The 13277-nt window shown below is 32.7% G+C and overlaps 1 protein-coding gene and 1 long non-coding RNA gene across 4 annotated transcripts; both read left to right on the top strand.

Annotated features, from left to right (window-relative positions):
• Window positions 1–1234: 1234 nt before the first annotated feature.
• Window positions 1235–2695, top strand: LOC120081568. Its single transcript, XR_005482881.1, has 3 exons — window positions 1235–1740; window positions 1825–1900; window positions 2456–2695. It is a non-coding gene; the product is annotated as an uncharacterized LOC120081568 (long non-coding RNA).
• A 6455-nt stretch (window positions 2696–9150) lies between these two features.
• Window positions 9151–13142, top strand: LOC120081371 (pentatricopeptide repeat-containing protein At1g13040, mitochondrial). 3 transcript variants are annotated; one of them, XM_039036187.1, is made up of 4 exons: window positions 9151–10917; window positions 11711–11800; window positions 11962–12206; window positions 12803–13142. In XM_039036187.1, the coding sequence occupies exon 1, from the start codon at window positions 9362–9364 to the stop codon at window positions 10904–10906; it is 1545 nt and encodes a 514-aa protein (XP_038892115.1). In that variant the 5' UTR covers window positions 9151–9361; the 3' UTR covers window positions 10907–10917; window positions 11711–11800; window positions 11962–12206; window positions 12803–13142. The 3 variants fall into 3 exon arrangements, with proteins under 3 accessions (XP_038892115.1, XP_038892114.1, XP_038892116.1); XM_039036186.1 differs by having other exon boundaries at window positions 12806–13142; XM_039036188.1 differs by having other exon boundaries at window positions 11984–12206; window positions 12806–13142.
• Window positions 13143–13277: the final 135 nt, after the last annotated feature.

A 13277-nucleotide genomic window follows, 5' to 3' on the forward strand; every position in this document is an offset into this window, starting at 1 on the left:
AATTGTGTCCGACAGGGACCCTCGTTTCACCTCTAGTTTTTGGAAGAGCCTCCAGGAAGTCTTAGGGACGCGGTTAAACTTCAGTACAGCCTTCCACCCCAGACGGATGGACAAACAAAACATTTGAATCAAACGTTGGAGGTCATGTTGCACGTTTGTGCGTTGGAGTTCTTAGGGAGTTGGGACTCTCACTTGTATTTGGTAGAGTTTACTTATAGTAATAGCTATCAGGCTACCATTAGCATGTCGCCATTTGAAGCTCTTTACGGTAGAGGTTGCAGGTCTCCTCTTTGCTGGGGTGAGATTGGGGAGAGGAAACTGGTGGGAACTGAGTTATTGGAGTTGACAAATGAAGCCATATAGAAGATCAGGGCTCGAATGCTAAGAGCGCAAAGTAGACAAAAAAGTTACGCTGATGTTAGGCGTAAAGATCTTGAGTTTGAGGCAAGTGACTGAAAGTGGCGCCAATGAAGGGTGTCCTGAGATTCGGAAAGAAGGGTAAGCTAAGTTTGCGTTTTATAGGGCCATTCGAGATTTTGGATCGAGTCGGCCCTGTGGCTTACTGTTTGGCTTTGCCACCGTCTCTCTCCACAGTCCATAATGTTTTTCTTGTCTCCATGCTGAGGAAGTATTTAACGGACCCGTCTCATGTGGTGGACTTTAAGCCCTTGTAGCTGAATGAAAACTTAAGTTACGAAGAGAAGCTTGCGCAAATTATGGCCAAGGAGGTGAAAGTTTTGCGCAACAGGGAGGTGCCATTGGTGAAGGTTCTGTGGCAGAATCATCAGTTTGAGTGATATCCGTTGGTATCGGATTCAGAGAATTAGCGCACCGTTCGAGGCAACATAACAATATTCCTTTAGAAACCCCCCAAAAAAAAATTTTTGAAGGGGAAATGAGAGATATTTTGTTCCACCACAAAGAATTATTTGATTTTTGCATTTCAACTAATTTTAACTTGGGAGCGAGATGACGAGATTAGAACACTACATCCAGAGCTCTTCTAGAACTAGAAATTTTGAGGACGAAAGTTTCTTAAGGAGGGAAGGTTGTAATGCCCTAAAATCTAGGTAAGATTTAAATTAATTCGTGCAGTTGATCGTTTCTTTTATTTAAAGGCCAAAGTTTAGGATTTTTAAATATTTTATTAGTGGTTGGAGTTTTTTTTTTTTTTTGGGAAAAGGAGTTGGGGGTCATATTTATCTATTTATTTATTTATATCTATTTACTTTTTTGGTTGTTTTATCTTTTCCTAAAAAGAGGTAGGGTTAAGGGTTTGGTATTTTTTTTTAAAAAAATAGGGCCCTCGGGAAGCGTGCAATAGAGAAAAAAAAGGAAACCCTTTTCCTTCTTCTTCTTCTCCCAGCCGCGCCACTGCCATTTTCACCATCGACCGAGTCCGCGTTCGCCAGCTTCCGTTCTTCTCTGTCTGCTTTCGTTCGTTCTGTGGTGAAGCTTGGCCACGCGAGGAGACCTGTTCGTCGATCCAAAGCCTCCGTTGATCGCGAACCGAAGCTAAACCCAGACCTGTCCTTCGACCCGAAGCCGCCGTCGATCACAAACCGAAACTGTTTCCAAACCTGTCTGTTGACCCGAAGCCGCGTTCTTCTCCTCGGGCCACACTATCTTTCCTGTCCGCCAGTTGCCGGCCTAAACCCAAGCGCCGTCCGTCAGTCTTGGCGCGACCGATTCTGGTTGTCGTTGGATCGCAGTTGTTTCGCCCGATCATTCTGTTCGGGGGTAAGTTTTAGTTCCTTTTGGCAGCCCATAGTCATTTGGTATTCTTGGGCCAAAGCTAATTTACCCATGGTATTTTGTGGTTAGATTCAGTAACTTGTGGTGGTTAAGGAAGTTTCCAAGCGAAGTGAAGGTTCGTTTTAGGACAATTTGATATCCCTAGGTAAGTGGTTTACTACCGGTTTGCCCTCAAACCTAAACATGGGTTACGTATTGGTTTCTAAGTTGGAATAAAATATTTTGATATGACTACCGGTCAGATGAAAATTTTGGAAGCTTACGTATATGTTATTATATGTCGATGTTGTATGTTGTCACAAAGTTTGACGGATGGATAAATTGTGCACTGTTGGGTGATCCTAGCATGATTTATGACCTTGTTTGTATGCTTACGTCTGTATGAGATTTGAGATTTTAGTGACTGTTAGTGTTGCCATTGGGCTATGCACATTGCATGTTATAAGCCTTCGAGCCCACACCCTATGCTTATGTACGGTGTCCTTTTGGGACCACCACTTATGTTTATGTTTGTGACCTTTGGGGTCACTACTTATGAAAGCGTGCCTTCGAGTTCGCCCCTTATGCCTATGTCTATGCCTATGATGCCCTTGTGCACTTTGGTCCAATGGAAAGACTATCAGATGACTGAGTGGGCTCAGTAGTTGGCCGCTTACTGAGTATACTTTTATACTCATTCTTTTCTTTTCATGTTTTTCAGGTAAGGGTAACGATAGACCGGCGCATGACAAGAGATCCGTGACCTAGCCATTTGGACAATTTACTGCTTCCGCACTTAGGCTTCATGTACTAGAGTCTAGTTTAGGAGTTAGGCATTTTAGAATCTTATGAAATATTCATTGATTTTATTTATTAATTTATTTAATTGTTATTTATTTTAAAGTTGGGTTAGGGGTACCCTGAACGGTCTTTTTTTTTAGGTTTTCTCATCTTTGCTTATTTGAGCGTTATTTAATTAAATAATTTTTTTTTATCTCTTTTATTTTATTATTCTTTAAGAAAATATATTGCCAAGCCTATGCATGCATAAAGTAGCGTCCTAGAAACATATTAGAAATTTAGGTCGTTACAATTCTAATTAATTTGATTTTTACTAATTTTCCATCTCCGTCGAAATTAATTAAAAATCTCACAGCATAATTGTTTTGACTTAATTAACCAAAAGCTCATACCAAAAACTAAAGTGAGCATCAGAACTAAGTGAAAACTAAATTAAAAAAAATAATAATAATGCAACATTTTGAAATTTAGGAATCAAATGAAAATTAATCTTAAAATTTACAAGTAAAAGTATGACATTTTAAACCCTTAAAAATCAAGATAATTGTTTTAAATAGTAAAATTGTTGAAGATATTTTCAAATATAGCAAAATATTACTGTTTATCATTGAAATTCTGCTATATTTATAAATAAGTTAACTTATTTTCCTTTATTTGAAAGCAACGTAGAAACAAAATTGGAGTAAAAAAAAATTCCCACAAAATCAGTTATAACACTTCACAAGTTCACGTCATGTTCAAAAAGCACACAATATTTTATTTTGTCAAAAACTTGACATTCGATTACATATTTACGAAGGCATCGTTTTTATCTAATTACTTTCACATATACTTTTCAAGACGTAGATTGAATAATAAATTAAATTATATCGAATAAATAAAATAAAACAATAGGAATAATTTGAATAATGAGTCCATAGACCATAGTCAAAATACAGATGTCCCAACGCTTAATAAATAATATGATATTAGGGGCACTTATTTTTTCCCGTTGTTTTTTGACCATCCAATATATATATATATATATTTTTCCATGCATACTTTTCCATGGACGAGAGCTACTTCTTTGAATAGCATTACTTTTGAAATTGAAATACCCAAAAAAAAAAAACAATAATAAGTTTCACACACTGTAGACCATACCATTGGATTTCCCTTGTCTCTTTTGTGTTTGGTCATTTTTTAATGTCACAAATGAAAATGTTAACAAAATCCTAATTGTTTTTAGACAACGTTCATAAAACTTCTAGAAATATTTCAAATCTAATACTTACATTTAGACTCTGTTCGATAATCATTTTATTTTTTATCTTTAGTTTTTTAAAATTAAGTCTATTTCTTTCTATTTTTTACCATGATTTGTATATATCTTAAGTACAATCGTTAAATTCTTAGTCAAATTCTAAATTAAAATAAATAAATAAATAAAAGCTACTTTTTTTAGTTTTCAAATTTTGGTTTGATTTTTTAAAGTAGTGATAAAAATAGATAACAAGAGAATAAATTTAGAGGTAAAAAAATGTCTATAGACTTAATTTTTAAAAACAAAATATATATTAAGTGGGACCTAAATGACATTCAAAGGGGATGTGACTAGTTAATTGAATTTAAAGAAGTGTTTGTAATGAAACTAGATGCTGAATGCAACTTTACACTAAACAAAAAGTTAAAAAATTTTATACCCAGAATATTCAAATTTTTTTTTGTTTGATTTAGCACTCTTTTGTGACAATTTAATCCGTGGAATTTAGTTTATAAATACATGTATCTGTGTTAATTTATCTATTTACTAGATAAGTTATCTAATTAAAATTTAACAATATTTTTTCATGATATGAACTAAATTTTATTAATTCTAAAGTATTAAAGACTAAATTGTTATAAATTAAAGTTTAAGGGTTAAAATATTGTTTTTGTAAAAACTCAAGTGTTATTTTATTATATTCTTTAAGAAATAAAATAATTTTGAAATGATATAAAATAAAAGGAGGCATAACTCAACTGACACATAACATACATACTCGACTAAAGGGTTAGAATTACAAAGATGTTACCTTTATAAAATGAATTGTGTGTATATATTTATTAACCTTCTTGTTAAAGGTTGATGTGAAATGTTGAATTGAAAATGATGAAAAGTAATTGTAGGTCTTCTAATAGGGTATGAAGAAGATGCCAAATATCAAATAAACAAAGAAATTTTGTTTGACTAAATCTCCCATCTTAAAATATAATTGATATCCATTTATCTAACTTCATTATCTTGCCATTTTTGGAAAACCTTTATAATAATAGATACCCAAATAGATTAAATGCATATTAATCAACAGCTTGTTTGATGATTGAGGGTTAGGGCCATTTTTGTACATTCAAGGAACTTTGACTATGCTCTTAAGAAATCTATTTAAATCGTTCTAAAAAAATATTTAAATGTTTTCAGAAAAAAAAAGAAGAAGATAAATCTATTTAAATATTCTTTTGATCCAAAAATTTTCTTATGAAAAAATTACAAAAACCACTCATATAAAATATAATGATAATTATAATTACAATCCTTAAATTTTCAATGGTAAAAATTGAGCACTTAAATTTATATAAGTATTAAAATTGGACACCCATAAACTTATCGTAGTTGTAAAAATTGGACCTTCAACTTCAAATTTATATGATTTTATATTATTTATATTTCTTTTTTAAATTTATGCTCTCAAATAGACATTTATATAAACATTTACAACATACGTCTAAATATTGTCTTACTTTATAGAAACAATGATTAAAAATGGTTAATTGTAGTCTAAATAAACTACAATCAAAGTTTCATTGACTAACTACAATAAATTCCATCAATTTTCATAATCTTTAAAATTTTTATCGATATCGATATTTCTATAAAATTGGAACTTCGACATTTTTATGGGCATCCATATTTTAAATCTTGATGGCACTCAAACTCAGAAAACAAGTGAGTTGTTTATGATAGTTTATGAGAAGGGAGTTGGAAGTTACATATGATGCATTTAATGGGAAAGAGATGGGCCCTGAAATGGGCAGTTTGTGGAGACATTGGGCCCAAAGGTAGTATTGGGCCATGTGGGTAAGACAGACGGCCCAAAAGAGAAATCAAAGCAATAACAAGTGGGAAATATGGTGGCAATTTGAATGGTACAGACACAGTGGTAGCCATTGTTCAAATGTAAAGTGACAGAGGAAACCCACTGCTCCACACAATAACAAGTGCAAATTTGACTCTCAGCCCTTCTTCATTCCTTCTCATTCAACTTCCTTCATCTTTAGTCCATTCACTTCCATCTAGTTCTTTGGCTACTTGTCCATATTTTAGAAAAAGAAAGTCAATGAAATTTAGTATGAGATAATGATAGATGTCAGTTGTAACTTGAATTGTTAAAACGTGTATTCTTTTTTAAGTCAGAGATTCAAATTTTTCATACCTTTATTTGTTGGTAAGGAAAAACCTTATACTTTTAGAATAGTTTATTGGCAAGCCATAATAATCTAATTATTAAAAGAAAATATTTACATTTTTTTTGTTTACTAATCAATGTAGGAGAAAATTTTGTTTTAATTAAATTTATGTATTTATCAATTTTATTAAACACTAAAAACAGTAAAAAGCTATCTCATAATCACTTTTGACATTTGTAACATCAATCAAAATGGAGTCTTAAAAATATGTATGAGAGTGATTTTGAGATGGTCAAAATCACTTTTTCTCTTGCCAAAATTATTTTTTTTCTAAAATGATGGTAAGCTTGAGCTAAAGTTGATTTTAGAAAAATCTAAAATCATTTCAAATTGATTTTGGACGAATTAATTGATAGGTGATTTTTGTTAAGTGATTAATCGAGAATCAAACTCAAAACGGCCATCTAATTCAGTTTTTGTTAAAATATTGTTGGCTAGCTATTTGTGAAATCATTTTTTTAATTTAACTATTGAAATAAAAGATGACAGAAACTGCATGTCATCTGTCTCTTATACACATCTAGATGTGTATAAGAGACAGGAATATCAACCATGCATATAAGAATGTAACTAATAAAATAAATAGAAATATATATTTACCATAATTATTTCTCAAATAGAAAATAAAATTTTGAGTAATTGGGTAACTCTAAATTCACTTCTAGAAACAAACACAATAATTCAAAATCACTTTTAAATATTTGAAAATCATTTTAAAAAGTTTGGAAACAAACATATAATTTAATTATTTAAAAATCAATTTTATAAAATCAATTAATCACTTTTTCCAATATCATTACTCCAACTATCACTCCCAAGCACATCTTAAGTTTATGTTTTGGGGTGATTTTGAAATTGTTAAGATCCTTCGAACATGCCTTGAATCACAAAAATCAATTTAATATTTATTTTTTTTTTACTTTTGAATGCAATTTGCACATCATCAAAATTGATTTTAGTAATTAAGAGCATGTTTCAAAGTGATTTTAAAAATTACCAAAGTGATTTTACCGAATTACTCCCAACACATATTCTAAGTAGTGCGCAAGTAAAATATGCAAGAGAAGAAAAAATAATTACCACTGAATATCAAAGAGATTAGATATGATAATTTAACTAACAACTCTATAATTGAAACATATTGTGATGCTGAGAGTTTTATTAGGTTGGTTCACCTTAATATATTCCATATCCATTACTTTCAAATTATGTTCATCTTGATCCTATTCTTTTAAAATGTCAGTTTTGATCCATGTAATTTTAAAAAGTGAATTTTTTCATAAATTTATTTTCATTTTTATTTTATTTTTAAGATACCAAAATAATTTGTTCATAATCTTATAGAAACAAAATAAATATGGGGAATTGGAACGCCCGACAAAATTTAAGGTTTCGTTCTGAAAAATGACAAAACTGAATAAGATTTATGACAATTCACGTAACATGCACATGCCACAAATTCTTAAGTCTCTTATTTGCTCTTGTCTAGTTTGGTTGATGAAACTACGAATACTAGACAATTGTATAATAAACACAGGGTCGAGTTATGTATACAAGCTAATTGCTAATATTTCTTAATAACAACTCCTCTCCTAATTTTGCTCATGTAGCTAATATAATCTTCACATTTTATTATTATTTTAGATTATGTTTGACAATTTTTCGAATTAATCTCACATTAATTAAATATCCAGATTTTTCTACCAAATTATATTTTAAATATCCATATATTGTTGAACTTTTATTTTATCCATATATTTTATTCAAATCTTTGAATTGTTTTTCATTACTTTATACGTATTTAATTTTATCCAACTTTTTGAATTGTTTTTCATAATTCTTTATATACATTCTTAATAAATTAGATGTATATTTCTCAAATTCTTAATAAATTAGTTTTATGTAATGTTTTTGCTATTATTTTAACGATTTGGAAAAAGAAATATCACTTCATAAAAAAATGATTATAACTTTTGTTACTCACACAAAGTGCTCATTGATTTAGGTTTTGTTGTGGTTTCTTTAACAAGCTACTTTTTTTTTGCTATGACTTTACAACGGATTAGACTCCTCTTTGATGGTCGATGGGAAGAGAATTCTCACTACTTGATTTTCGAAATTTTGTGACGCATATTCCATCAAATCCATGGTTCCAACAATTTTTTTGGAATATATCCAATGTAAACTTCTTCCCTCCGGTGAATTAACTATATGTCATTTGACAATGTACCAGATTAGTTATGCCAATTTGAATCTTATTAGGATTGTGGAAGATAAATATCTTTTGTGGTTGATGTCAAATTATCAGAGTTCCCCAAATTGATTTATGTGTAGTGGTTGACCACGCCTCATCTGTTGTCTTAAATACTGGAAATACACTATATTTGAATAACGAATTAGCAGACATTGACCATTCTTCCCAATCTTATGAGGGCAACACTGAAATTGTTGATTTCCAAGATTTCGATTCCTTTCAATCTTGTATTCCTACTACAGTAAGTTTACTTTTTAGGAGCAAGGTTGTATTGAAGAAAGCAGCTTATTTCTTGTACACATGGATTAGACACTTTGTTAGAATGCATTGTTTAGTGTGTGATAGTTGTCTAGGTAGAATATTTGTGTTTCTTGACTTTTTTAAATGTCAAGTTCACATAATTTCATGACGTTTTTTCCTTGTCAAGAATGCTCATATTCTTGAAATTTCAAACATGTCAATTGTCTGTGTTTCTTGACGTTTGTTAAGTGTCAAGTGTTTTTTGTTGTTTTCAAACAGTTTTGAAACTCTCACACGTTTAGAATTCCACGTGGGGATAGTTTTGATAATTGTTAATCATTATTTTCTAGTTTTATAATCCGTTGTTTTTACAATTTTAAAAGGTTTTTGCTATTTATCCAAATAAAAACTTAAATTTTTCTATTTATCTAGTCAGTCCAATAAATATTTTAAAAAGATAAAAGACCAAAATAAACCAAAGTTAATTGGACTCCATTAGTAGACTACAATGCACCAAAATGTCTAAAATTTTGGAGCCCATTAATGACTACAGGCCACCTAAATGTAATGGGCCCAAAAGTTGGATCCATATAGTCCACCAAAATGCGTTGAGGCCCGAAACAAAGACCCATTCTTTGTGAATGTCAATTGCTCAGGCACTCCTTAAGCTCCCTCTCCGCCATCGCCAGGTTCCTCCATCATTCTGCAACTCATCGTTCACTTCTCTTTCACTGAACAGTCAAACAGTTTGGAGCATCTGCAAATTCCCCTCGAATGGATTCATGGGAGTGCTTCAGCATTGTTTCGCTTTAGCATTCCGACCTCTTGACATGCATTCTGTCTGATATGTATCACAGACTTGGCGCAAACCACCTCGTCTTTCGAGCTAGTATCACCAAGTGCGTCAAGGTTGGTCTAGTTGATGAAGCCGTGCGGATATTCGATGAGATGACTCAATCCAGTTGCCCTGTAACTAGCAGAGACTACAATCGCTTCATTGGTGTTTTGATTAGCCGCTCACGTTTCGATTTGGCCGAAAGCTATTACTCGATAATGATACCAAAAGGTTTTTCTCTTACCCCATTTACTTATTCCAGGTTCATTTCTGCTTTATGTGAAATTAAGAATTTCGGGCTCATAGGAAGGCTCTTAGAAGATATGTATAAACTTGGCTATCTTCCTGACATTTGGGCATTTAATATATATTTGAATCTCTTATTCCGAGAGAACTTTTTAGAATTGGCTCTAGAGTTTTTTGACGAAATGGTTGCGAAAGGAAGGGAACCTGATGTTGTAACATACACTATAATAATTGATAGATTGTGCAAAGCCAAACAATATGACAAAGCTGTCGAGTTTTGGCGTTGTATGGTTAATAAGGGGATTAGTCCGGACATGAAAGCCTGTACAGCCCTCGTTGTTGGGCTCTGCGATGGTGGGAAGGTTGATTTAGCCTATGAGCTTACGGTTGGTGAAATGAAGGGTCAGATGAAGTTCAACAACTTGATTTTTAATTCTTTGATGAGCGGGTTTTGTAAGGCTGGCCGGATTTCCAAGGCACTGGCCATCAAGTCATTCATGAGTAAAAATGGCTGCGAGCCGGATTTAGTTACTTACAATATTTTGCTGAATTTCTTTTGTGATGGGCTGATGTTAGAAGTGGCAGGAAAGTCTATGAAAAAGATGGAGAGGATAGGAATGGAGCCTGATGTGTATAGTTACAATCAATTTCTTAAGGGTCTTTGCAAAGCTAATAGATTGGATAAGGCATATAAATTGATGAATAAAATGTGGGAAAAAGGGTTGTGTGATACCGTTTCATACAATACTGTGATAGGTGCATTATGCAAAGCATTGGCAACTAGAAAAGCATACAAGCTGTTTGAGGAAATGGGCCGGAAAGATGTTACTCCAGATGTGGGAACGTTTGCTACTCTTATAAAAGCATTTCTTAGAGAAGGTAGCTCCCATATAGCGAAGAAACTTCTTCAAAAAATGACGGAGACAGTTCTGTTACCTGATCACATATTTTATACAACGGTTGTAAATTACCTTTGTAAGACAGGGAAAATTGAGATGGCCCAAGGTGTCTTTCATGACATGATAGAGATAGGAATCTCCCCCGATGTGGTTTCTTATAATGCACTTATAAGTGGACTTTGCAAGGCCTTCAAAGTTAGTAAGGCCATGTTACTGTATGAGGAAATGCAAATTAGAGGATGCTATCCTGATGAGGTAACTTTCAAACTGATAATTAGAGGACTTTTACGAGAAAAGAAACTTTCTTTAGCTTGTCAGGTCTGGGATCAGATGATGGAGAAGGGCTATACACTTGACAGATTTGCATCTGAGACTCTCATTAATGCCATTCAGTCAAGGGATGCTGGTTAACTATGGAACTAGTTTGTACTCTATCCTTCCTATTTTCTTTGTCTTAGTCGCCATGTTTTCAAAGTTGCTCCCAATTCTTAAATATTATGTTGCTTGATTCTATGTGTATGTTGATAAAAATTTGAGCTGACAAATTTTGTACGGTTTAAGAAGTTTGGATCATCATCATCAAATGTATGGAGCTATGGTCACCTTTCTTTGCCTGAATGTTGTTTCATTCAACTTTTTATTGCATAATAGATGCCTAGTGGCTTGTTGAGACATTGCCGGGGGGGGGGGGGGGGGGGGGGGTGGTTCAAAAATTTGCCGAAGCCTTGAGCTTTTTCTTGAACTCCTTTATCTATGTGAAATCTATCTTCTTCTTCTTAATCTTATTTTTAACATTTGTTTGTCTTCTTAATTTTAACGTTCTTCTATCTCTTTGTATGTAATTCTACCTTTTCCTCAGACTCATCACATTTCAATGTTCTTTGATTACAGAAAAGTACCTTTAGGTATAACCAGGTTAAAGAAAAGTACTTTAGCTTTTCATGACATGGTAACTGGATTTTTGCTAGTTAATTGGTGGTATTTAGAATGAAGACTTGAAGAGGGATGTTCAGTGAACTTGTCAAAACCTGAACGTTTCATGTTGTCTCTGTATATCAAATTATTATTAAGAGTCAAGTGGGCTAGCATCATAAGTCAAAACCCATTCTTGCAAGCTTTATTCACATTCCTATATTTCTTAATGCTACTGAAAAGAACTTCTGGGTAGAAGAATGATACAAGATTTGATTCAGTTAAACAAAATTATTTGCGCAGGAACCAAATGGGCCTCTTAAAGATATAAATCATATTTTGATGCGACTGTTCATCTGTGGTATCAACGGGAGATCCTTCGGCAATTGCAAGGTTAGCTACTTCATTTTCTTCATATGCACTTGAGCCTATTTAACGCCATGTTTTTGAACTTGTAAAATCGCTGGGGTATTTTTCTGCTATGAAGGTTTATATTTCACGTTCATTGAAGAACAGCTAATATGGAATCTAAAGTTTATATGTAATCATAACAGATTCGATCTTCCTTTCTTGAAGACTTGGACCAGCTCTTTGACTTCTGGTGCTCCATTCCATGCTTGCATATACTTCCATTTAATCCATTGGAGTTTCCTGGAGGGGTTGAGTTATATTTATACCACAGACATGGAGGTGCATAGCTTTACTGCATTGCACCTGTCTTGCAGAAATTACCCTGACAGTGTCCAAATTCCTTCTATCATCGCCGCATCTCGGGGCTCGTGATCATTACAGAAGTCAGGTAATTTCATTGTTATTTATTAGATAGAAGCTTGTTGACACAAAGCATTATTAACTATGTAATGTATATTTTTCTCTATAGAATGTCGATTATTTTAGGGTCCATTTGGTAACCATTTGAATTTTGGATTTTATGTTTTTGAAAATTAAGCTTACAAACACCACTTTCATCTATTGGTTTCTATGGAGTATGTGTTGTTTAAATTTTAGGAGTGTTTTCAAAATCAAAGGCAAATTTTACTAACTAAAAAAAGTAGTTTTTGAAAAACTTATATTTGTTTATGGAATAATATTTGTTTTCGGAATTTGGCAAGAACTTGGGTAAAAAGTTTACATAGACAATATGAAAACAATGATAAAAAAAATTGTGTAAAACACTAATTTTAAAATCCAAAAACCAAATGATTACCTTATGAGACCTAGTTATATGACGGAAATAGAGTTATATAATGGAAGGAGCATTCTATTTTTAGGACGTTGCATGACATGATGGTGTTGTATCATTTTTCCATGGGTTATTCTTCATTCACTTTCTTTCTGTGAAAGCAAAAATTGTACTTGTAATATATTTGCTCTTACGTATTTTTTCCTCCAAAGTAGGTGGGAAAGCATTACCTGGCATCGAAAACAAAGGGATCGGGGATCGAGGATTGTATTTCATCATTACATTGATGATAAAATTTATGAACGGCAATGCAGTTGTGAAATGAGATCAAAGTTGAGGCCCTTTCTTGCTCTAAACACGTTAAATCTGGGTTGCACATTGTTACCATTTTTCTTTCCCATCTTGTTCAAGGGAACTTGTGTTGAGGTATATCTCTGTATAGTTAAAATTTTGCACGAAAAAAATCTATATTTGTATTTGTGTATGTAATACATAGTTCATAAAGTATCTAGGTATTATGTAATTGCAATGAAAATCCATGAATTGAATTCATTAAAATTCCTCATCAAGTTCCATTGGTATAATTCTATACAGAGTGGGCAAGACAGAAAATATAGAAATCCAATTGAGAAAGATGGATTCAATATGAAAGATACCTTGCCTTCGCTTCAATTTGCAAAACGAACT

Source organism: Benincasa hispida, chromosome 7, assembly GCF_009727055.1.
Source record: "Benincasa hispida cultivar B227 chromosome 7, ASM972705v1, whole genome shotgun sequence".
Classification (NCBI taxonomy): Eukaryota; Viridiplantae; Streptophyta; class Magnoliopsida; order Cucurbitales; family Cucurbitaceae; genus Benincasa; species Benincasa hispida.